This window comes from Scleropages formosus, chromosome 20, assembly GCF_900964775.1.
Source record: "Scleropages formosus chromosome 20, fSclFor1.1, whole genome shotgun sequence".
NCBI lineage: Eukaryota > Metazoa > Chordata > Actinopteri > Osteoglossiformes > Osteoglossidae > Scleropages > Scleropages formosus.
The window spans coordinates 6,432,698-6,459,906 of NC_041825.1; the positions used below are offsets into that span (position 1 = coordinate 6,432,698).

General features: G+C 41.4%; 1 protein-coding gene across 1 annotated transcript in view; it reads right to left on the reverse strand.

Moving 5' to 3' along the window:
- Positions 1-21,662, reverse strand: part of hs3st2 (heparan sulfate (glucosamine) 3-O-sulfotransferase 2) — a 35,505-nt gene extending 13,843 nt beyond the window's left edge. Inside the window, exon 1 of the mRNA XM_029246925.1 lies at positions 21,076-21,662. Coding sequence (XP_029102758.1) covers positions 21,076-21,662 — 587 coding nt within the window. The remainder of the gene's footprint in view (positions 1-21,075) is intronic.
- Between the last annotated feature and the right edge of the window lie 5,547 nt (positions 21,663-27,209).

The following is a 27,209-nucleotide window of genomic DNA, read 5'->3' on the forward strand; positions in this document are numbered from 1 at the left end:
AATTGAGTCTGTTTTTTGGTGAAATATTCAGGCTGCATGGGTCTGAATATTCAATGTAACCCCAACAGTGGCGCAACTACAAAGTTATGTTAATATTGTATTTAGCACTGCCGCAGGCGGTGCTGTGGTTCAGTGTTTGCATGTATGTGCACATGTGTTTGTAAAGTTTTCAAGTTTTAATCCAAACAATGTATTATTTTTTCTTTGCTGCTGCTTTGCCCAAAGCTACTTGTTGTATTTGACCCAATTATAACGGTAGGTGTTTTACTGGGGAAATTCAAGGTAAATATCTGAACAAAGACATTTAAACGGTGATTAGTGCACTCCACGTCCTTCATGGTTATAAGACACGATGTCATGAAAGTTGAACTGCATATATTTTTGGTATTTTTTTATATGAGTATTTTGCAGCACATTCCCTTGAAAACAGAAATAAAGAAGTACTTTATTGGAAGTGGTGGCATAGCGAGTAGTGGTGCTGTCTCACAGAGGACATGGGGTTGATCCCTGCTCAATCTGTGTGGAGTCTGCATCTTCTCCAGGTGCTCTGGTTTCTTCCGCCCAGTCTTCACCCATAGTGTGTGAGTGACAGAGAGAGTGTGTGTGTTCCACTGATGTATGGATGAGTGACCCATTGTAAGTAGTGTATCTAGCAGTGTAAGTCACCACGGTGAATAAGGTGCGTGGGCTAATAACACATTTATTCATTTAGCTGACGCTTTTCTCCAAAGCGACTTACAGTGTGAATCGATTTACAATTATTTACCCATTTATACAGCTAGGTAACGCTACATTGAGTTCACTGGAAGTTGCTTTGGAGAAAAGCTTCCCCTAAGTAAATAAATGTAATGTTTACATCACCAAACCACACACACACAGATTTTCAGAACCACTTGTCCCACACGGGGTCACGGGGAACTGGAGCCTAACCCAGCAATTCAGGGCGTAAGGCTAGAGGGGGAGGGGACACACCCAGGACAGGACACCAGTCCATCGCAAGGCACCCCAAGCGGGACTCAAACCCCAGACCCACTGGAGAGCAGGACTGTGGCCCAACCCACTGCGCCACCGCACCCCTCTCATCACCAAACCATCTAATTGTTATTATTTCAAGCATTTTCCAAGAAAAAACTGAGGATTTGCAGAGCTGAGACTCCCTTTTAACAGTGTGTATCTGCCCCAAGAACAACAAACAGATTTCTTTGAGACCCAGCGTAGCTGCCTGGAAACTTCCACTTGACCTTCACTGCATTTCCATACAAGATTAACCAGAATTGTGTTATTCTTTGAGTTACACCGCCCTGCTGCGTTGTGATTAATACACAAATCAAGCTCAGTTCCTCCAGTAATTTGGGTTTACAAATCCTAGAGCGAAATGACCCTATATAACGGAATGTTCCAGTAGTGTGTCTGAGACACCCTGGATGATCATTATACCCTTCCGCTCCCAGGATCGAAGGGAGACAAACTAATGATATTCATTGTTAAGTTGGAGTACTGAGCCTGAAATGCCTTCGACATGTTTAGTGTTGGTTTCAAGGTAAGACAGTCATAGTAAGCGAATAAACACAGATGGCTTTAACAAGAGCTCAGAACCCACAGGAAGCAGACAGAATAAAGGTCATAAACAGTTTTGTGCTTTCACACCATGCTTGTGGTAATTGGTTTTATGCCTTCTTATATCACAGCTAAGGTCAGCAAAGGTTAAGGTAAAGGTATGTCCGAAAGTGAAAATATAATGCTGTTTTAGTTATATTTTGTTTTTTTTTGTTTTTTTTTTTTTTTTTTAAATTTAAATTCTAATTGTTTGATGCCAGAAAATTCAGTTGTTTTGAGATGTACGTCGCTTTGGAGAAAAGCGTCTGCTAAATTTACATTTACGTTTATTCATTTAGCAGACGCTTTCCTCCAAAGCGACGCACATCTCACAGAAAATTAAAAAATGTGCTAATGTAATGCGCAAAGAGAGACGGGGTTGCAGATGCGTGATTAAGTGCAGTTAGTTTCTTTCCACCATATGAACCAATGTTCATCACACAAGTAGCTGCATAAAACTTTATCAGAATATCCACGATTCCTGATAACCTTCCTAGTAATAACTTAAAAAAAAAATATATGTATATATATATATATATAATCATTTACGTTACATTACAGGAGTAGCTGTGTAAAGGTTTATCCGGGCATCATCTTAAAGTTATAGTGCATGAACATTTACACCTTACATGAACTTAAGAGATCATAAATGAATAAATGTAAATATAATGTAAATTTTTCTCCATTTGCTACGTGCCATCTTACTGTTGTTTAACTGACCTGAAGGTTTTCCAAGCCTCTACCTGACTGATCAAGTGAACTGTTTCTATTCGTTCTGAGACTTTTCTTGTTCTTTTTATCATTTGGCTGTCTTACAAATCTCCTGGATTATTGACCCATGTCCCCAAAACAATACCAGAACTTCTCCTTTTTACGTAATGTTAATGCCCCAGTCTCTGTTTTGATTTATGAACATTTCTCAGAAACAGTATGTAGTACTTTTACGTTTATTTAGCTGTCACTTTTTTTCTGTAAGAGACAGCTATTACTCTTGTTTATACTGTTGCATAATTTATAACTGGAGCAGTTTTTTGGTGGCACCTTGATTAAGGGTACTACAGCAGAAATAGGGATCTGAACCTGAGTCCCTTGAGTCCAAGATGGCATACTAACCATTATACCAAAATATGATATTATACAATAATGTTCCATTATACAAAATGTTAGATCTGAACTTCAGGCTAGTTACAAAATTCAATACTGTTACCATCATTCAGCTTGGGTGGGTATTTACTGGAGCAATTTAAGCAAAGTACCTTTCTTGAGGGTTCATCAGTGGGAGCAAATGCTGAAACTGGGTCCTCTGAGTCGAAGGATTTTAGATACCAGATTTTATATGGACTATAGGTCAAGTTTTTCCTTCTGAGTTGCCTCTTATTAACTCCAGGAATTATACCTCAGTTTATACCAGAAGTCAATAATTGCTGGAAAGTCCTTTTGAACCACTGATACATAGAACAACTGGCAATACAGCAGAAATGCACAATGTTACATTTATTTATTTATCAGACGCTTTTCTCCAAAGCGACTTCCAATGAACTCTGTGTAGTGTTATCAGCCCACATCTTATTCACCGTGGTGACTTACACTGCTAGATACACTACTTACACTGGGTCACTCATCCATACATCACACTACGGGTGAACCTGAACAGCATGCCTTTGGACTGTGGGAGGAAACCCAAGCAGAGAACATGCAAACTCCATCACCCAGGTGCTGTAAGACAGCATCGCCACTTGCTGTGCCACCGTGCTGCCCGCAAATGGGTAAATGAGGTATATCCTCACTGTTTCATACAACTCCACTGAAAATGCTGAAATGAGAGATCCCCAAAAGGTCACTTTAAAAGGACAACAGTTCCGGGTAATCTTTTGGTTTGTCTAATTAGAAAACATTTCCAACCATATTTAAAGACCTCTTGAGTGAGATGTAATTCAGAGACACTTTTATCTCCCCAAAAAGACTGTGGTAATTGAAAGGAACAAGGAAATTGGATCTTTAATTTATGCATTCTTAATAAAATACCTGAATGTGACGGAAAGACCTCGGAATGGTTAACAATTTCTTACACATCTCTCGCTAAGGTGTGAATTATTAATCAGCCTTCAGGCATCCCGTAACCAGGACTGGCTTTCAGTGGTAAAAAAGGAACACGTCCTTGCTTTTGAAGTCTAACATACACCAAGTGCTGGGCTACAGGTCTCTCTGAGCCGTGCTTTATCTCCCCTGGCTCGAAACCTGTGTTTGCAGCCCAGCCGTTATCGTAACAACAGCGTTCTGCTCCAACAACCCAGAAGGATGAACTGCATTTTTAAGCCCTCAGGTAAATGTTTCCCCATGTAGCTCGTTGTGGGTTGAGCCTTCTTCCAATTGCTCCTTTGACATGTGCCATCGGTGTTCTGTGATACCCGACGCACTCTGTTATGGAGGTGAATTGCTTTCAATTCTGTTAATTGAGACCTTATTTAGTCAGAAACTAATCAATCACTAACTCAGTATTAGCTATATTATTGTCATTCACTTATTAATTATGTTAGTAAATAAAAAAAATCCTAAATTTATGTAAAAAACATATACATATATACACAAGCACAAATATATATATGGGAAGGTTTTGGTTTGCGTAAAGGCAATTGCTGATGTTCAATTACATGTTTCGATTTTTCTTACATCTGATGACAATACTGTATATTTCTCAAAAGTGTATAAACAGGATATCACATGAAAGACAAAATATCCAGTTTCGCCTTTGAGTAAAACATAATTTGCATTGTTGGAATGGGAGCAAATAGTTTTTTGTTTTTCTGATTGTCTTGTCCTTCCAACAAAGTAGTGATAAACTGAAGGGTTATTGAAAATATGGCTTAAACAGGAAATTATTTTATGTTTAAAGAATCCACTGTGAATGGAAGTAATATCTTGTGATTAAATATGAGCCACAATAAACAATGAGCTTCTCACGATAATCACTGCTTAACTTTAGATTTGCAAACTCATTTCCCAATAGATGAGAATGGGATGGCAAGAAAGACTAAACAAATATGTTATGAATGTATTGGTTTTTTTTTACAACATGGGAGCCATTCATAACGATATAATTTGTTCTGGTAAAACAAACCGTTAAAAATACCCTACAAAAAACATGAAGGTGAAAAAGGAAAACTACCTTCTTGAGCTGTAGTTCAACTTTGTCGGGGGAAGGACTTATGGCTGTCTTATTACTTTGTCTTCAACACTTATTTTCAAGTCTCATCTCTATTAACAATGTCAGTTATTGCATAAGAGGGGTGTGCGGTGGTGTGGTGGCACAGTGGGTTTGACTGGGTCCTGCTCTCCGGTGGGTCTGGGGTTTGAGTTCTGCTTGGGGTGCCTTGTGATGGACTGACATCCCGTTCTAGGTGTGTCCCCTCCCCCTCTGGCCTTATCCCCTGTGCTGCTGGATTCGGCTCCGACTCCCCCGTGACCCCTCATGGGATAAGTGGTTTCAGATGGTGTGTGTGTGAGTTATTGCATAATATGTAAAATACTTCAATTCCAGTTGAGATTATGCAAATAGGGGGGTGTGGTGGCGCAATGGGTTTGACCGGGTCCTGCTCTCTGGTGAGTCTGGGGTTTGAGTCCCACTTGGGGTGCCTTGCAATGGCCTGGTGTCCCCTCCCCCTCCAGCCTTATGCCCTGTGTTGCCGGGTTAGGCTCCAGCTCGCTGCGACCCTGCTCGGAATAAGCAGTTTCAGCCAGTGTGTGTGTGTGTGTGTGTGTGATTATGCAAATAGTTTTTTTGTGGTGTTGCTGAACCATTCACCGCAGTAGGAAAGGAAGCACATTTTCAGCAGCAAAACCACAAAACTTCAACATTATACTTTGCCACATTATGTTTAACATAACAAATATTTAATATATTATGTTAAACACATTTTCAATGGCTAATATGTGGGTAGTCAATACTGAGCAAATAAATGCAATTACGCTGTGATATCATATCTTTAATATAATGTCTATGAAGTGATATAAGGCTGTTATGTAAGGCCTAATTTTAACTGAAATTAAGTGGTGCAAAGCAAATGTAGGTCTTTTATGACATTCTCACATAAAAACTGAATCATGTCTACACATACACATCCTACAGCCAAACTACACTAATGTATTAAAGAGATAGTGAAATTGAAATTAGATATACTGCAGTTATTCAACTTTGTTCTGAAAAACTGAATACTGTTACTATTATTAAACTAAGAAACTCATAAACTCAGTTAATAAACCATAACTGCTGAAGAGAGAGCAACAAAATTATAAACACAATGAGGTCACTATTCTTTATTAATTCAATCAGGGGTATAACCACTAAACCAACAGTAATGCTTAAAAAGGGATAAGAAAAGAGAAGAAGATAACCAGCAACCAGAGAGATGGACTCAGTCTATATGAGAATAAGTGCATCCCTTTCAGTCCTAAGGGCACAAGGGAAGGATGGAGGACAGAGTATTGTGAAAGCATTCTATATACATTGTAATGACCTGCATTACTGGGAGTTTGAGCGGGAAAATTGTTTTATTGTAAATAGTTGGATTGTGGGTAAGATGTGAATGACATGTTCAACCGTTGTGCGGATTTACAGGGAATATAAGGGGTGACTGTGTTGGTCAGGAGGAAAGAAGTAAGATTGAGGGGTGCTAAGCAGGCTGGGAAGGCCGGCTTGAGATGCAGGTCGTTGGGAAAAAAGGGGCCTCGGACCAAGAGCATTATTCCTTCGTGTGCCGGTGTTCCGGTAAATCTTTATAATGAACGTTATCCGTACATCCTTCTTCACCCCATCTGAGTACAGCGTGCTGCAATACGGTCACCAAGAGTCAACACTGACTTTACAGCACTTAATAAGGAGAAAATGCTGAACCCAGTAGGATTCAAACACAAACGCACCATTGACTGTTCTGACATTCAAGTCTTGTTGAACCAAATGAGCATCTGCACCCTAAACCCCTGACTATTTTCCACTTAGTAGAAGTGTTCCAATCCTGACACGATCACAGCAATAACATTTTTTAACATGCAATCTATCACTTAGCGCAGGCCAACAGCATATCGAGGAAACAAAGCAATTATTGCGCATACATCAGTGCACGTGCATGTATGCAGGCAGAATGCGTGAGTGAATCTGCAAGTTCATGTCGATGTAAGAGACTTAGGGTACGTGTGTGAAGCTTGGAAAAGCATGTGGGTGGGTGCGAAGTGTATGTGTTGGAAATAAAGGGTGTGTATATAAAGCTACTTTACATAGAGGGTTACCTGATTTTAATGTGTTCATATGTTTTAATGGAAGCAGTTATGTTCTTGAATGATCAGAAGAGATGAACATCGAGACAAGGGGTGTGTTTTGGATCATTTCCGGGTGTGAAATGAATCAGCACACGACTGTCACTGGCTGCGCGCAGCAGTGTTTGTGTGTTTTTAACATCCCCGAAAATGTGAGGTCTTCTCACACTCAGATATCTAGAGAATTCTTTCATTCCTCAATTCCCCAGCCGCTTACAAAGCATTACAGAATGTCCTGAAATAATCCCTGGTAGTGCGAGTAATACTAATGCGATGGAAGTTACAGCTGCTGGAGGAGTTGCCACACTCTGAGGCCAGAAAATATTAGATAGCTTTAATGATTTAATATCTTGAACAACTTCAAGTACATTGAAATTGTCTGAAGCCACATGTAGCCTTTTCTCCCTAATGTGAGAATGCCTTTCTTTAGCATTTCCATAGGAAAATACAAAAAGTAACTTAATATTTCCCTCTTGTATATTCTGGGATCGTGTCCAAACTTTAACCAAGCATGCCTTTTGAATGTGGTCGTGACAAATGTAAAGGAAAACTTAACAAGGAATTATTTAAGCAGCCGCATCATTTGAGGGCTTGTCAGTTGGGTCATTAGCATGGCCAAATGAAAACGAAGAATCACTGGCAAGAGCAACATAACTTAATTAAAAAGCTGTATCTGGAAAGACGTGTTTAAAAATGTATATGTTTGGTTGCCAATTTATCCTCCAAATTTTTTCTTTTTTTTTATAATTTTGTGGAGAAAACTGATGGTGCCATAAAAACGAGTCTGTTCATATTATTGACCTGGATATAAACAAGTCACACTTGAATAATTTCACAAAAGCACTGCACAAGTGTATCTTTGACTGAAAACTAGCCTTAAACATAAAAGAACATAATTACTGGTGCTTCTAAGAAACCCCAACGGCACATTTGAGTTAGATGTGAGAATTTCGACACATTTTTTTAATTTTGCTGTCGCTAATAGAAATATTTGATGGAAAAAATTTGTCTGTAGCCTATGCTAAAACATAAAGTAAACGTAAATTAAAAAAGGCAATAGTCTCTAGTTTCACAACTGAAAAATTTGAGGAAACAGCCTACACACACCAAGCAATGTGTGATTTCTAAGTTTACACCTCACGGTGACAGAAGACGGGCGAGTGAAGCGTTAGTAAATGTACTGTAATGTGCTGCCGTCGGTGTACATGTGATGTATGTGAAGTTGGTCTATTGCTGACGTTCCACTGCTATAGTTCACGTTTCAACAGGAATATTCACATTCTGCTAAACCCCATGGAAACTGTCTCTTAATGGGAGTGGTAACATGAATGTTTCTGGATCATAGTATTGAATATGGAAGGATATTGTTAACATAATTTAACCAGAGTACTGAAAATGGAAATGCTACAAAGTGCGCGATGGGTGAAGTTGATCAAAGGATTTGTTGCAGACGTTGACTGCACATCTATATTTGAAAAAATAAAATGTGCACATAAAAAAATCCAGCTCATTTCATGCAATACCGGCCATCCTTGTTGGCCGAATCACATACACAGCTACAAGAAATTTTCTACCCTCACTACACTCAAAACTAATTCACTTGAAATTACCGCCAGCAATGCCAAATTCACTGTCTCGTGAAACTAGAATATCTGACTGCGACATGCACAAAATATCATGCCGATATCACATAAGGTTTATGATCATGAAACGAGAACATTATGATATTTTTTTTCTTTCTGCAAGGTGATAAAAAAGCAATTGTGAAAAAGTGTCACATATTTAAGATGGTGGAGATTGTCACATATTCGAGGGATTGTAAGACAAACATGGGAACATTGTAGGTGGTCTAGGACAGAAGAGGTGTTAGAACAACTGTTCCGTGGACAGAGTCTATCATATTCCAGGCTGCCTCTGGGTTCATTCCTATTCCAGACGAGACGTGCTGCTGATGCGCTTGCAGTCATTTCGACCTTTTCAAGCATCTGCAGTGGAGAGCTAACACGCCTTACAACTTCCTCCTGTGAGCATATCAATAACGCCAATGATTCGCTGCAAATATAGAGAGGGTAGGGCCTTTGAGACTTGCTGAGTTCATCACAAACATATCCATCGAGGATTATTCACCTGCTTTAACCGCAAGCTGAAATTCCTCATAGCTAACCTTAAAGATTGCAATTTCAAGTAGTATTGAAGCATTTTACTGTTGTGAAACTAGCACAGTTTTTTTCCCTCCATTTTTTTTAAAAATGGTCTTGACCTCACAAAACACTCATTTTCTACCCAAGTCAGTTTCCAACTCTCATTATTACCCACAGCGAATTGTTGGATATGGATATAACCTACATTTATGGATCTCTTCTTTATCTGTATTTTGTTGTACTTGTATGTTGTATGACATTTCTTTGGTTAACAGACTCTAAAGCTTTGTAAACAGGGTATAAAAGTTTCCTAACAGACTATAAAGCTTTGCAATGTATGAGTGGTTTACATTTCAAATCACCATTCTGGTGTTTTCCTTTCTAACAGAAACATCAAAATAGTACACAGCCATTTATAAGTTACAGCACTTTGCATTTTAAGCAGCATTTGTTCCTGCTTTTCAGCAACTTCCTTGACTCATTAAGCGTCTGCGTTTATAGAAAACATTCCTACCTGCAGACTCTTTATTTCTGAAGAGAGAATCACTCGTGTATGAAACCAAGCCGTGTTAACTCCGTTTTGCTGTACTAGTGACATTTTGATTGGGGTCTAGAGACAGAAGTGCACATTCGAGCCTTACCACATGCATTATATACATTTTCTGAGTTCATTACACTGCTCTCTTGTAAAAATATACTTATGCTGAGTGCATTTCTCATGCCAGTCCATTACTTGGCATCGTACAGAATATTGAAATGATAAAAAGGGAATGTACGGTGCTCCTGTAAGTATGTGAACCTTATAGGGATGGTCATTATTCTTGCATAAAATAATAGAATAAACATAAAAGAATTTAAATCTTAAAATAAACTTATAATGAATAAATTATTATGGTTTATACACTTGATTTTACTTACCTACTTGGTTTAAGCAATGCAACTTGGGCTTCACTAATTTTTGCCTCTACTCTACTTCCGTGTTTGTACCACACACATGATTCCCTCTAAAGCAAAATGTGGAATTGATTATTACACACTTATTACGTTGGATGAGAAAGACTGCTTCTCATTTAATAACGAATTTGTGGTAAAGGTCTTAGTTTGGTCTAGCTTACAAAGAGCATACATTTATTTTAAAACATGCTACTCACAAGCAAAAATATTTTTGGTCTGTTGTCATGAAATATGACAGTTTGACAAGACAATATAAGCAAAGCGGTTAGCACTAAGTACCAAAAATAGATGGCTTAGAAACTGATTAGTTGTGGGTTTGGTAAAGTGTGACTGTTCTGGTCAGTAAAGATGGCTACGTTTTGTTTATTTTTTATTGCAACAGTTATCACTGAATTTTTTTTTAAAAGTATGGTAGTATATGCAATTTTAAAGAGAAGTGTTCAAAAATTAGCAGCTTAAATTTCTTCTAGTAATTACACAGAAATGATGAACTACTGGGACAAATTTAAAACTGTGCTTAGAAATGGTCTGGCAATAACGCCCTGGAATGATGTAACCGGTTGTGTGCAAAGCAACGTAACTAAATAAATAACTGAATAAATAAATACCATACAATTCAACTAAAAATGCTCTTTGAAAAGGAATCATCAAAGAAGTCAGCGGAAATATTTCATAGAAATAGAGCTGATTAATTTATTGCATTTCGAATGAATGAGCGTGAATGTCAGACCAGTTGCTCTTGTGCGCTTATACCACTGTCAAACTCGGTGTCTAAAGAACACCCCTGGGACACCTCTGTCAGTGTGTGACATTTTCTCAGCAAACGTGTGCTCTGACAGCAGAATATCCACAATCAGCCCACTTCAGGAGCACAATGCCTGCATGCAGCGGTTGCATCTCATGAAACTTATTCACCGGAGGGGGGTACTTGTAGGGCATTATGCTAACAGAATGATGAAACTTCGACACCCATTTCTGTTTTCATGCCAGAGCCCATTGCATCTTACGTCTCTTTCATTGCAAAAAAATAAAAAAGGTCCAGCTGAATATTATCACAATGTCAAGAGCCTAACTAAAAATTCATAAAACATAATGCACAGAAATTAATTTTTAATCATACTTTCATCAGAATAACTCATGAAATGCATATTACATTAAGATGCTGTTTAAAAAATAAAAATGTGAAAATGATTTTCCCCTCAATGCAGCCAGTTATCTAAGTACATATTTATTTTTTAATTTTCGGTCCCTGTTATTAGACTTTGGGGCTTCAAAACTTCAGCTGCAGCTGTAGGTGAGGGGATCCACTGCAATTGTTCTGCAGGTATGATGTGCCCTTTATTAAACGGTTCAGCCACGTCTCATTCCCACATCACTCATCTGGTGTACCGTGATGCTGTGCTTTTCAAAGTAGGGTCCACAGCCCCCTGGGGGTCCATCTGTGAGTCCTAAGGGGGCTGCAGCAAGGTGAAAGAAAAGCAAAAGGATTTCCCGTAATAAAAACACAACTGTTTTAACATGGGGGCACTGGTCCCTGTTTGCACTGTGGTGACAAGGTAATTTGTACTCTTGTTAAACAGAGGGCTACGAAAGTGAATAAAAATATATGAACGACTCCTGTTGTAACACAAAAACAAAACAACGCCATACTCTAGGAATTTTCATAAGCAAAAGGCGACTATATGTAAATTTTACAGATGGTTAATTAAAAATATGCATTTGACATGACAGAAGAAGTAATTAATGAATTAACGAAACACTGTCGTTAATGATAAAAGCAAAAGATGTATAAAGCATCAAACTGATGATTTTTCTTGGAAACATATAATGTTTGTGGCAACAAAGACAATGTAACTAAATACATGACTGAATAAATAGATACCTTTAGGTACGTCCCATAAAGAAGGAGCACGATAGAGGTGTCAAGGGACATATGCCGTGAATTTTGGGATTTTGTGTGCAGTTAGACCGGGAAAATAGAAAAAGGCACTTAGTGATGTTTGGCACTGTGTCACAGCTCAAATTCCTACCGGTACAGCAGAGTGCCAAGTTGTAACACTCAGTTTTCAAATGTGACAACACATGATTTTTTTGTAAGAATTCATTTATTTATCCTTAATTGTTTTAATTTTCCTAAAGAAATACAGTAACTGCCAAATGTTGTTCTGCTTTGCATTGTTGCACATAGTAATTGGTTATTTCTTACAAGCAGGAGAGTTATTACACGTTGCCAGAATGTCAGGTACATATTAGCGAAGAAAAAACAAAACCCTATACAGAATCATCTTTTCCCAATGAAATTTTCATTGCAAAGCCACTTTAATTCCATCCAAGACATTCCGTATTCACATTGCATGGATCACAAAACAGCAAATGTTCTTCCTACCCACGCACTAGGACCTAGGAAAAAGAGTTTCAGCATCAAATCGTCATTCTTTTATTTTCATTTTTAGTTACCGTCTTTGTAATCCAAAATTAGCTCTTAGTGATCAGTTGGAGGAATGTTTCTCACATCTGGCAAGAAAGTTTAAACAAATGCAGAACTGCCCATTCTAATTTAAACTGTTTCTTGAGCAGCAGATGAGACAAGGACTCTTGCACATATACAGTATTGTCTAAAGCCACTATATAGAATGAATATACATTCTGTATATATAATATGGCATGCAACACCATGGGTTTGGAGGGGGTAAAGAAAGATGTGGAGACAGCATTTGTTACAAACAATTTATTAAAACACCAGCACCAAAGAAATAATTCTTTCCATTTGAGGACCCCATTTCCTTCAGGACCTACACCTCAAGCCAACATTCCCAGGCTGCTTAACACCCCCAGACTCTCTCCCAACACAGCCGTAGACACAGTCACCCCATCATTTCCCCCCGAAATTCCCCCAGTGGTTGCACACCCACATCTCACATTATTCCCCACAATGCAACTATTTACATTGGATGGGTTTCCCTCCGAAATACCAATAACGCGGGTCGTTACAATATAATGAATCAAAGCCTACATTTTTGCGGCATTCGTATGGTAAAAATCGTACTGTTCTAGTATAAAGAAGCCACCCAGCTCACTGTTACCAGGAAACGAACTTTAATGAGAGCTGGCCTTGCTTTTCTCCCGTTCCAGCTGAGATCGCATTGCTTATCAATCAATGAGTACTGAAAGCCCGAGCACTTAAACGATTTTAGGCTTTCACTGCCGTGAATGGTTAAGTGGATGGTTTTGCAAAAGCGCGTTACGGAAGTATATAGAGCATCAAAGGAAACATACTATTCTATTTATTTATTAAGACCTTTAGAGAAAAAAAAGGGTTTATGGATTTTTGACTTTGACTATAACACAACTTTCCAACAGAAGCTTGGACATCTCGTGGCTAGATATTGGAAAAAGAAAAAAAAAAATGACACACAGTTCTACTGGCTCTGTCTGGGGAGTGAGGGGAGAATGAAGCATGTTTTGCTTGCAAAGGTTAGCCACAATACGTACAAGCTGACAACTGTCACTCATGCTTATCTACTGCACTGGTGACCTATCAGTTTATGAAAAGGTCAGTACACCGGTTAGAATTAATAAGGCAAATTACTGTGTGTGAAAAAAGTTGTAAAAATATTGCATATGTTGGTTGATAACACATATCCCCAGAAAACAGACATCAATATGTCCAAACAATATGGCTCATGGACTTTTTATTCAGTTCACGCTCTGTATAATACTTAAGAGCAGATTGGAAAGGCTTCAAGCATGAGGAAAGATAGGCACTGAAATACAACTGACTCCCAGATTACCTGCAACAGTCTGAATAATATGAAACCTTCTTGTCGAGAATGATACACTTTAAGGGTTTTTGCTTATTGGGATGATATAACACATCCTGTCTGACAGATGTCACCTTCCAAAAAGATCCTGGAACTTTCTTTCATGTAACAATAGGGATATAATGGGTGTTTACTACATATGTATTAAACATAACACAATTAATATTTATGATTGAATGTTTATTCTCCATAATGTTTATGGTGATTTAGTTTGCAACTTATATTACTTGTATTACAGTTACATTCAGAAATATATAGGTACAGTTTTGGTGTGAAGTGCTCAGATGATTTTCTTGCATTATGGATTATTGCAGTAAAAAAGATCACGACAAATTCCTAATTACTCTTGCTGATATGTATGTATACAAAAAATGCAGTAAATCATTTGTTTGGCTGACATGAATAATGGCGGGGGGGGCATGGTGATGTGGGAGGTTTGGCCAGTGCCTGCTGTATGGCGGGTCTGGGGTTCGAACCCATCTTGGGATGCCGAGTGATGGACTGGCACGGCGTGTCCCCTCCCTCCTCGGCCCTGCGCTGCCAGGTAGGCTCCGGCTCGGCGTGACCCCGCTGGGGACAAGCGGCTGTTGACGATGGATGGATGGAAGGATAGGAATAATGGGACTCTAAGTCAAAATGCAACACTAGTCTGTATTTAACCAACAGGATTTCACAAAGGCTCAGTTTTGACAGTTTTTGTATATAGTTGCTTTAAACAACAAAATTTAAGTGAAGACTATCCATTGTTCATACAGTAAAAAGTCCAAGTTTTTAACTGTAACCACTTCAGAATATACTGTAAATAAAGTTAAATAAAGACTGACCCAGTATGTCTTTGTCAGCCGTTCTGAAGACACTATTTATGAGCTCTGATTTCCTTGAGCCAGCTAGAGAAAACTGCAAGGATACCTTCTATTGCAGTAAGTGCTCGAAGACTAAGACATGTATCTACGATGCTTCCTACTTGAGCAAAACCAGCGTCGCTGAGATGAACTTTTCCTTCTTTTCTGCCTTTGTCAGAAGCTGTGAAAATAGAACAAGATGTGACGGTTTCCATAATAATACCTGTTTTCACTCCCCCACCCCCCAAAGTGAGGAATGGCCATTATCACTATGTTTTCTCACTGAAAGCGAAACAAACAGCGAGTGGCTGGATGTTAACACGATTCCGTGTCCTGTCCACGGTGCCAATCTCACACAGCTAATTTGATGATAGCCTCACACGGCCATGGAGAAAATGAACCATTACCTTCTCAACAGCAAAGTACTTTGCAGCAGTCATTTGCTTACTTCTATACTTTTCCCATTTCATGGACATATTACTTGGCGGGCAGAAGACAAATCATTGGAACAGCTCTGCAGTTTGTAAAGTATATTTTTACGTATATATATATATATGTGTATAAGTATATATATATGACAGAGAGAGTGTGTTCCACTGATGTATGGACGAGTGACCCATTGTAAGTAGTGTATCTAGCAGTGTAAGTAGTGTATCTAGCAGTGTAAGTCACCACGGTGAATAAGGTGTGTGGGCTCATAACACTACATAGCGCTCATTGGAAGTCGCTTTGGACAAAAGCATCTGATAAATAAATAAATGTAAATGTCAATTTAAATATCTGCTCTAGAGCTACCAAACAGTTATATCAGGTGTGTGTAGCCATGTCTTACTTTGCATGCCTTCGTTAGTGCAAAGGTTTGGCCATTGTTATCACTGACTTTCAAATAAAATTGATAAAGTTGGTTAATAAAGTTGGATGGAAATATTTTACTAACCGCATTAATTTTCCCACAGATAAACTTAATTTTAATGTTCTTCGGCTGTTTCGTGCAAAGCACAACACTAAAGTTTAATTTAACATGTGCAGAGAAACACTGGAGCATGGATGTGTACAGTGTTTGTGTACACTTACTGTGTTTTGTGAACATCCTGTCTATAGTAGACACGTTTACATTTATTCGTTGATGCCTCCGGTATTTACAGACAATTATGTAATGAAGACCACAGAACTCAACTGTTGATGTAGATGTTGAGTTCTTAGGAGATAAAAGTTTGGAGAAGGTTGCAAGACTTTAAGCCTTTCCTGTAGCACAGTGAAGACAACATGGGAAAAAAAGAGCAAAAAATGGCACAACACAGACACTTCCAATGTCAGGCTTGTGGACCAACAAGATGAAAAAGGCCATGGTCAAGAGTTTCACCACAGCATATTACATCTGTACCAACAAGGTTGCAGAGCTCAGACTCTCACACACAGTCTGAAACCACTTGTACCAAGCAAGGTTGCGGCAAGCCGGAGCCTAACCCATCAACACAAGACACAAGGCTGGAGGGGACACACCAGTTTGATGCAAAGCACCCCAAGCAAGACTTGAACCCCAGACCCACCAGAGAGCAGGACCTAGCCAAACCTGCTGCACCACACCACACCACACCTTCCTCTGCCTGCCCAGATCAAATTCAAGACCCTGGTTATTTCCTACAAATGCTCCTAGCTATTTACAAGACTTGATCGACCGCTACACCCCAACCAGACTGCTTTGCTTGTCTACTTCTGATTGCTTGGTGGCCCCATGCACGAAAGGTAATGCAGAGAGGTTCTCAGCTCTGGCTCCATTGTGGTGGAATGACCTTCCCCTCTCACTCAGAACTGCTGAAACTGTGTCTATATTCAAGAAGGGTCTGAAAACTCACCTTTTCTGGACTCACTTTGCCCATGACCTCTCAAGCTCATGTATGGTGTAAATGTTCATGCACCGTAACTTCATGATCATCCCCAGATAAGCCTTTACACAGCCACTACTCCTATACTGTATGTAAATGTTTGTGTAACCTTAGAAAAAAAAATGTAGGGCAGTGATCAGGATCCGTCTATCCTAAGTTTTGTGCACCTACTCTTGCGATGAACATCAGTGCATAAAGCGGAGAGAAACAGACTAGGTTTACTTAAGAATCACACATCTTCAACTATGTTTCTTTCTCCTAATGTAATGAACAAATTGTATTTTCTATGAGATGTACATCGCTTTGGAGAAAAGCGTCTGCTAAATGAATAAATGTAAATGTAAAATACACACACCACACACGCACAAGCACACTTTTTTTGGGGCAACACACACATTGATTTGATGCTATTCACACACTATAGACAATTAAGCATCACTAGTCTGTGGATTTTTTACAGCCTTGGACACCCTTCTCCTTATTGAAGACCATGCTTCAATATCGCCAGAACATGTCGTCTGTAAGTGTCTTTTAAAAAAAACCATGTAAGAGATAATGAAGTTGGTTTCTTGACAACGACTAGGTGATGGATTTGACAGGACAAGAGAGCAAACACATCGTGTTGTAATGTGGAGAAGACTATCCATAACAGTATAATTTATCTTTCACTTGTGTTTCTGGTAAGGGTACGTGGTTATACAACACCTTCTGGTGTGTACAGTGATAAAAGACACAGATGCTTATTCTAAGGCTGCTTTCACACCTTGCTCATTTCAGTGGTAAGAATGAAATTTTTTACATTTTCTTTGCCTGGTTATGCTTTGTTATACATTATTTTAGTGGTCAGAGGGAAATATTATGGATCAGAAGAGGTCGCAAGCATGATTACTGGTAATGTGTCTACAACTCTTTTCCAGCTGAATTTGGATCAAGGAGATCACTGTGAACACCTGTCATCCCTGCAGGTCACGTACTCTTTTAGCTTTACTGTATGTTCAGCAGAAGTTTCTGCCCTGTGAGAAGGGCTCAAAAGCTGAAGTGTGGTTTGGATCACAGATCGCAACCAGATCATAAGCAATATGCAATCCAGGCATCCTCAGCTTCTTCCCGTCGGAACAAAACTGCAACGCTGCAGGTTCAAGTACGTATGTTACATCTGCAACAGCAGTTACAGCAACAACTGGGACTTGTATGTTGAAGATGACTAGCGGAGGTCCCCATTACACTTTATTAACTTTGACTAATGTACTTAACTGTGAATTGCTCCAGGAATACACACAACAGTACATAAAGGTCAGATACTGGCAGTTATTTTAAATAAAAGCATTAACCAGGCAACAAATAAAAAATATATATATATATATATCTGTTTTACTTTGCTGGATGACTCCCACTGAAATTTAGGAAAGGGTATGTGTGTGGGGGAGGGGGGGACTTGGAAGTGGTTTCCAACCCTAATATCTTGGAACCAATAAAAGATCTTACAGACTATTACAATTCTTTAGTAGCATAAAGTCCTGGCTCACAGTATAAATTTGAGCTGCAAAACTTTCAGTAAAAAGGTTATTACGTGGTTGCACAAATTAATATAATCCTTGTTTATGCAATGCCAAGATAAATTAATCTTCTTGAAGCGTTTCTGCCATCATTTTTTTTAAATCTCTCTTCTTGCTCCGGTAGACTACTGACCCGAATTAAAACCCAACTGTTGCTAAAATTCAGCAAATAAACACTGGGAATGAAGTAACTATAGTCCCCATTGTACAAATGAAAGAAAATTATGCACCTCCAAAATAGTCCTTTAAATGCTATTAAATTGAACTAAATTAAATTAAATGCTACTTAATTTTTAGAACAACTACCAAATAAATAAATAAATTAATTAATTAATTGGTTGACCAAATGATGGCAGGGGCATCCTTCCTATCTCTCCAATTTCAAGTATAAAAAGCCATACTAAACTTATCATCTTTGATCTAATAGAAAACAGAACACTACATACATTACTATTAATATTTCATTACCACCTAGATGACAATTTTATTTTAATTGTTTTTTGTGCTAGGGGGTGCGGTGGCGCAGTGGCGCAGTGGGTTGAACCTGCTCCTGCTCTCCGGTGGGTCTAGGGTTTGAGTCCCGCTTGGGGTGCCTTGTGACGGACTGGCGGCCCGTCCTGGGTGTCCCCCCTCTGGCCTTACGCCCTGTGTTGCTGGGCAGGCTCCGTGACCCCGTATGGGATGTGTGTGTTACACTGCAGCATTTTGAATCTGTGGTTCTTTGTACCTTAACAGTTTTGACAGCTGATAATAGTGTCTTTGCCAACAGTAGAGTCCCTGGAGAGAAGGATAAGCTGATGGTGACTTGGGCTACATCTAGAGCAGAATCACCTTGTATGAGCAGAGCACCCAGCTAAAGTCACCCTTCAGGAGCTTAGAGTAGGAGTTCAGTGTAGCGTGCTCAAGAGAAGTGGTGCTATACAGGTATTCAAGTGACCCTCGGGTCCCTGGAGCAGGAATTGCAGTAGGAACATATAGGATGTACAGCGATCTAGCTGGGGTGGGGGAGCTGGAGTCCCAAATTCAGCAGAACATGGTTATGGGCACAGTGCATTCTGGAAGAGCAGCTTTGGGCATTGTTCCATCATGACATTACAACAAAGCCAAGGGGAACGAGAGACACCAGCTGATTCAGAAAGAGGTGAGCTCAATGATTGAGGAAGGATGGATGACTAGGATGGAAGCGATGCAAAAGTAGGGAGTATGGACTAGGAGTGGATGGGCCCTGGAGAGCAAGGTCTGTTGGAAAGATCTTGGGAGAACAGAGCCTCAGTGTATCAAGCTCTTGATCCAGGCTGTCTGTCACATGCTTTTCCAACTCCAGCTATCTGTTCATCTGAGGAGAAGCTGGCTCTCCATCATGCTCTAGAGGGACATTGGAGCTGATCTTCATGCTGAAAGACTAGGACCACTACACAACCAATTCTGGGCTTTTCATGATGGCACGATGATCCCTGATGATGGTCGATATAGGAACACAACTGCGATGTCCTATCTATCTCAGATACATTACTAAAACTAGACAGTGTGCTGCTGTCTGAAGCTTCTAAACAGGTTGCCTTGCTGGAGCTTATAGCCTCACGGGAAGAATGCAGGGAGGAGGCTGATGAGAGGAAAATGAAATATGAGGAGCCAGTGGAAGTGCAGCTCAAAAGTCTGGAGGGCAGTGTGTGTGCCCACTGAAGTAGGCTGTAGGGGCTAAGAAAGAAGGTTGCTGTATAGGGCCTACAGTATACTGGGAATCAAAGGGGGGGGAAGCTATGAAAGTGGTTATTGAGGCTGTGAAAAAGGCATCGAGATGCCTGTGGATCGGATGAGCCTTGGGTTCAAGGGTGCACTACCTGGACACAGGCTTGGGTCTGAGCAACTTTGGTTGGGTCACCTGGGTTAAGGTGAATGTCTGATACAGAAAGCCCCAGAATACCGCAGGAACCTAAGTTACATCACTGATGATACATCCAGGTACATCTCAAGATGTGTGTAATAAACACAAAGTACTGCAGTACTCTTACTGTTTAATTTAAATATATACAAAACCCATTTGCTGCAAAATGGTAAATGCTGAAGATAAATATCTAAGCATGAAGGTTCTAGAACAACAGTACAGCAGAACAGCTGCAAAACACCAACACTGTAAATTCTGAAAGCATTAGAAATTGCACCTATTTAGTTTAGAAATTGTATCTATTTAGTATCTATCTATTTAGCATTAGAAATTGTATCTATTTAGTTTATGAATATTATTAATGGGAAATATACCTCTACCTGTAATATGTGTGTGTAAGTGTGTGTGTTTGCCGGCGGAGTAGCATTACTTAATCGATTACCCAGCCACATAAAGAACTCTGAGAAGGGTGTTTTAATGATGCTATAGCAAAAATGTAATTAAAATAGCTCCCTAAATAGGGACGTGTAAAAACACAAACTGACATCAAAATGAAGAACATTAATTTGGTAAACTTTTGAGGAAAAAAAAATATCATATTCATAAGGTATCACTAAACATTTCAGCTGAATTGTACAGTATATCATCATCATCATCATCGTGAGGACATGGAAAAGAATCCACCTCTCAAAACTATAAAATATATAAATTTTACAGTGAGGAGACCAGAAAACGCTCTGAAAACACATCCTGCGCCAGTGCTTTGTCAGTTCAAAACCCATCATTCATACATATAACATAACGAAAGAATAAATAAACACAAGTTGGCACAAGATTACTTTCGGTGAGATAATTAAGAGTGATTAACATCTAACAAAGTAAACAGTGATTTACCCATTAGAGGAGGGTATTCTCGCTGTATATTAAGTTAAGGGAAATACCCCAATCATGGGTACCAGAGCCAGAAGGGGACTCGAACCCACAACCTCGAGCTGGGGAAACAAGAAGACGAGCATCTCCCACCGCTGCTTACCAGTGCTTCGGAAGGATGAGGCTACGAGCGACGGGCGGCTCTCCTACCTACCTGTACCAGTCGAATCCCCTGTCGTAGTTCCTGTCGAAGAAGTGCGGCTCCGTGCCCACCGCGCGCACGTCCGGGTGGATCCGAATGAACTCCAGCACGGCCCGCGTGCCCCCCTTCTTGACGCCAACTATAATCGCGTTGGGCAACTTTTTGTTGCCGAACTTGGCTGCCCCGGCACCGGCGGCGCTGCTGTTGGACCTGCGGTCCGGAGCGCCGCTGCTCGCCGAGCTCCTGCTCTGGTTGCGCGCCGCCGCGCTCCCGCCGCCGCCGCTGCCGCCGCCGCCGCCGGGGCGTCGCGCGCCCGCGCCCGCGCTCGGGCTCAGCTCCCGGACCCCCCGCGGCTCCCCGGGCGGCGTGCAGTAGTAGCTGCTGGACTTCTGCAGGAGCTTCTTGGTGGCCGCGGCGCTGTGCAGGAGGAGGCAGCGGTGCGGCTCGTCGCCCTCGCTCTGCATGATCGCGTCCGAGCAGAAGAGGAGGCTGTAGCACAAGTAGGTGAAGGAGAGGCAAAGTGTCGCGATGAAGAGGGATCTCCTGCTCAGCCGGTTCGAGGATGGCACGACTCTGCTGGTAAGGAACCTATATGCCATGTCTCCATGGATTAGCGCATAGTTGCATGTTTCTCCTCGTGGTGGATGCCGGTGCCCGGTCTTCCGAGTGCTGCCGGAACATCTGCGGCGCAGCGCAGCATCGCGATGGATCCGCGCGGGCTTGCGCGCGCCCGGCAGATCCAGATGTTGGTGGCGAGCCGAGAAGTCAGGAGCCTCAGCGGTCCCGCGTCATCGCGCTCTCGAGCAGCGGAGCGCGTGCCCCGGCGCGCGGTGCGCCCAGCAGCCCAGATGTGCCCGATGATGATGTGCCGCGGACGCGATGCCGCCAAGAAGGCATGTCGCTCTCCGAGCGCCGGCGGACCCCCCCCTGCCTCCCCCGTCCGCCTCCTCAGCTCCGGGGGGTCAAAGAGCCGGGCGCGCGCGCCGCCTCCGACACGCGAACGCAACCCATGTCCGTTGGTGACGAGAGTAACGAGGATGAGTAACGGTGAGAAAAAACGCCCTGTAATCCCAGCATCACATCTTTGTTCCCGCTGTCCCGTTACAACTTCCCGGTGCACTTTTGAAACAACGACTGTGCTCTTATCAAATGGTGCAGCTTAATCTCCTTCTTCTTCCTTCTCTCTCAAACTTCCAAGTGTGCCGCCGCAGCCGAGGATACATATTTAAAGGCGTCGGATGACGTCAGTTCTCATCCTCTAGGATGGGATCTTTTATAAAAAAAAAAAGAGGATGTCGAAATCACACACAAAACGGACCTTCATCATACTTTCAAAGAGTGTCCAGCTGATTTTCCGTTTGCACCACCCCCCCCATGCATTAATTAATGAAAAATACCAACACCCATGGAGTGTTAACAACTTTTATTATAATATATTTAGGGGACGTCCACATTTACATTTATTTGCATTCATACAGTGTAATGAAACAGAATCTTATTTGACAATGTATGGCTTTAAGAGTTTTTCCTTTCATTAAATTTTCTGATATACTTAGATACATAGCCCTCAAATATCACACTGTTAGCGCACAGATGATTTATGAATTTGTTAATACATAGGAGACCGGCACACGACTGTGGGGGGCACCGGACTTCAGGGGTGGCCGCTGGGTGGTCTTACAGCGTCATCGAGGGATTTTCAGGTCGATTTCCATACTTTACGTTCTTTAGAGAAGCACCAGCTCGCCGAGGCTCTGGGTCGCGGTGCATTTTCACCAAAGGAGCCCCGAGAGGATGCGGAGACGCAGGTGAAGGAGGCGCGTCTCCTCGTGCTTCTTACAGCGCCCTCTAGCGACCGCGCAGGAAAGCGGAGAAGCGCGGTTATTTCCCACGAAGTCTCTCTCACTGTACTACAAAAATTTTCCCCCTTTTACAGCCTTAAAGAGAGAAAAAAAGTGTTGCCTGCCTAAAGAAGCACCATAAAGTCATCAAAATCAACTGGGCAAGGCGGAACATTTTAACAAGTCATTAAAATTCTATTCGGATGTATTATGTGTAATGCTCGTTACCGAGGTTATTTAACATTTGGGAAATTACCGCAGTGTTTGTACCTCGCAAATACCACCTATTATAAACTTCATTAAAGCTGAGGGACGAGATGCAGCTCGGTTTATATTCCATATAGACTTATTTGGGCTGTATTAATATGAACCTTTCAAGAGAGCAGGGGCCCGTTCCAGGAGTTTTTTCCAATGATTCAGAAGTAATTTACATCAGATATTATGTGTATTTTTTTTCAAATGGAAAAAGACTGTGGCCATTGACAGATGACACATCATACAGTGTCAAATTTTCAGAACAGCAGATTTTCAACCAAGACATGTTTATTTTATTCTAACTATTCTGAAGGTAGGGGGTGCAGTGGCGCAGTGGCGCAGTGGGTTGGACCATGGTCCTGCTCTCTGGTGGGTCTGGGGTTTGAGTCCCGCTTGGGGTGCCTTGAGATGGACTGGCATCCCGTCCTGGATGTGTCCCCTCCCCCTCCGGCCTTACGCCCTGAGTTGCTTGGTTAGGCCCTGGTTCCCTGTGACCCTGTATGGGACAAGTGGTTCTGAAAATGTATGTATGTATGTATATATATATATATATATATGCACACACACACACACACACATATCCCAAGTAGGGTGATGGTGAACCAGAGCCTAACTCAGCAACACAGGGTGTAGGGCTGGAAGGTGAGGGGACACATCCAGGGCAGGATGCCAGTCTGTCACAAGGCACCCCAAGCTGGGTTTGAACCCCAGAAAGCAGGACCCAGTCAAGCCCCCTGTGCCAACACACCACTTTAGATATGGGTGGCATGGTGGCACAGCAAGTTGCTCTGCTGTCTCACAGTGGTGAGTGTGGTGGTGTGAGAGGATGTGGGTTCAGTCCCTGCTCAGTCTCTGTGGAGTTTGCATGTCTTCTCTGTGTCTGCATGGGTTTCCTTTGGGTGCTCTGGTTTCCTCCCACACTCCAAAGACATGCTGTTTAGGTTCACCCATAGTGTGTGAATGACAGAGAGTGTGTTCCACTGATGTATGGATGAGTGACCCAGTGTAAGTAATGTATTTTGCAGTGTAAGTCACCTTTGTGAATAAGATGTGTGGGCTGATAACACTACATAGAGTTCATTGGAAGTTGCTTTAGAGAAAAGCATCTGCTCAGTATTTAAATGTAAATCTATATCACAACTAACATAACGTCTTTATAGATGTAGTAGACTTGCCATGGTCCATAGCCTATAATAAGGCTAATAGCCTTACATATAGACTATGGTCATGCACTATAGTCTATAGAGTATACAGTTTTATACAGTTTATTAAGAAAGTTCATCTGTAAAGAAGGCAACTTGCCCCTCCTCCCATATTCAGACTGGCACAATAACACACATACATTGCCTGAACCGCTTGTCCCATGCAGGGGTCGCAGGGAGCCAGAGCCTAACCTGGCAACACAGGGCGTAAGGCTGGAGCGGGGAGGGGAAACACCCAGGACAGGATGCCAGTCCACCACAGGGCATCCCAAACCCACCGGAGAGCAGGATCCAGTCCAACCCACTGCGCCACTGCACCCCATAGCCCAACAACATTTGTGTTTAATTCATTTGAGTGCTACTGCTAACATTATTTTTTCTGGTCTCCCAGTAGCTGATGAGTTGTTACCCCCCTGGTCCCGCTTGCAAGCCTTGACAAAGGAATGGGGTCATTGTTCTTCACTTCCTTTACAGCACCACTGCAATGAAGATGAGGAAGCTACTAATGCTGGCATCACTGCGCTTTCAGTTCTGTGGATTTACCGCACTTACCCGGAGTTCACACACCGTGATACCCAAAGTCTGATCCCTGGCCCACATGGGCAGAGATGTAAGACTTTCTTCTTTTTTCAAACACGAGACTCCGTTCAAGCAAAGCCTGTAGTGCATTCAGCTTAAACGCTGAAAAAAATCTAGAACAAGACTGCGATGCTCGAAAAACAGCGCGACAGGTCGTAACTGTGGTGTTTTCATTTCAAAGATGTGATGCTAGTTTTCTCTTGATGAACTTGAAGGGGTTTCAAGCATTGATCATTGCTTAATTATTCCATAATATTCTTTAACTGTAAACTGTTAAAGATATTTTTTTAAGCAAAGCACTTTTTTTTTGAACACATAACTTCATATGAAATTTTAATGCAAAACACTCATCATGAAATAGTACAGAAAAACCCATACACAGGAGTGAAATGTGAATAATCAGGAAAATGGTAAGCGGTACTTAGACCACACAGCAGTGGTGATATTTCAAACAGGTTGTAAGACCACCACCCCCACACATGGCCCCACCTCACATGGTGGATGCATACAGAGCATCAAGGAGATCAGATCAAGGTGTGGTCCTTTCTCCTGCGTTCCTAAGCAGCGTAAACACGCTCCGCGCTGCGCCGTTCCAGTACCTGATGCTGTGAAAATCCACCTTGGTTGAGGTCAAGGTTTGTGCACTATGAGCTCATGGTCCACATCGCCCCTCTTGTCATTTTTGTTGCATAGCAAGAAAGTCGCTTGGCTTACCACATGCACGGCTGTGAAAATCCCTACTAAATCTTTATCATAGGTGGCTAAACCCGACAGCTGATCCAAAAAAAAAAAAGAAAAAAAATTGCAGATAAAACTGTTCCAGCAGAGGGGGTCACTGAGTAAATTAGCAGTAAACTGTGAAATTTTACAGTGTTTTAAAAGTATAATGAGCTGCAGAAATGGCAAAAATGTCAGAATTGCACAATTTTCCTTATATTAATATTTTATATGTGGTTATTATTAATTGTCCCTATGTGCCTTTGCACTTATACCTCAACAAAGATTAGACTCTTTTCAGTAACTATTACACACACACACTTTCCAAGCTGCTTGTCCCATACGGGGTCGCAGGGAACCGGAGCCTACCCGGCAATGCAGGGCGTACGGTCAGAGGGGGAGGGGACACACCCAGGACGGGATGCTAGCCCATAGCAAGGCACCCCAAGCAGGACTTGAACCCCAGACCCACTAAAGAGGAGGACCCCATCCAATCCACTGCGCCACTGCACCATCCCCTCAGTAACTCTTATTTTTTCTCTAATAACTGAGGGCTTTTTTTTTACTCGCAACTTAAAGAGGGCATTAGCATGGAAACATTTTGGGGACATAATTCCAATGGCCTTTTAGGATTAAAATGTGAAATGCGGTAACTGTCAGTGGAAGAGTGATCAAAAAATAAAATGGAAAAATTTAGAGTGAGATTTAAATCATGAAAAAGGAATATCACTTCAGTTCAGCTCAACACTTTATCGTCATGCCAGGAAGAGCAGATACAAATTTGCATTGTTTCAGATCCAAACAAACACAATTTGCACATAAAGATGCACAAGATATTTAACAGCAGCACAAAATGGGAAAAAAAAGATTTTAGGTCAATTCAGGGTAACCCTAACCCCAACCCCCCCACCTTAACACTAATTGGCACAGTGGTTAAAGGCACCATGCTGCAGCTGAAATCCCCACGTTCAGATCCCATCCCTGTTTAGTACCCTTCAGCATGGTATCTGAACTATTAACCTGTCTGTCTAAATTAGTAAATCACTGTAAGGAGCTTTGTAGGGAATCCTCATGTTGTCACTTTAGGAAAAAAGTCAGCTGAACGAGTGCAAAATAATAAACCCCCGAGTTCCACTGCGCTCTGTTGCCCCGCACTTGGCAAGTAATGGCGTGTGTGCTGCTTCATAATAACATAATGTGCAACTGTGCATACATTTCCCAGCGTCTGTGTTTTGGTGTAAAAAATTGGAATAGGTGTTTATTTCAGAGCTGAGCAATTCTACATTAAATAATCTGGAACCTTCTCCCAGAGGGAAGAGGTATAACAAAGGAGTGGGCTGGGTGTGAGGGCTCTGTGGACAATTTCAAGGCTCGCTGCTCGATCCTCTGACAGTCAGTTGTCAGTATGCCCAGCACTGTCTAGTACTCCTAGGAAGAAATAACAAGAGAAGTTAGTTTTGGTCTAGTATTATTACATGTGGAAAAATTTGATGCCTGGGACAGAATAAAGGATAGTTCTGGAATAAGCAGGCTGGCCAACAAATGACATCTG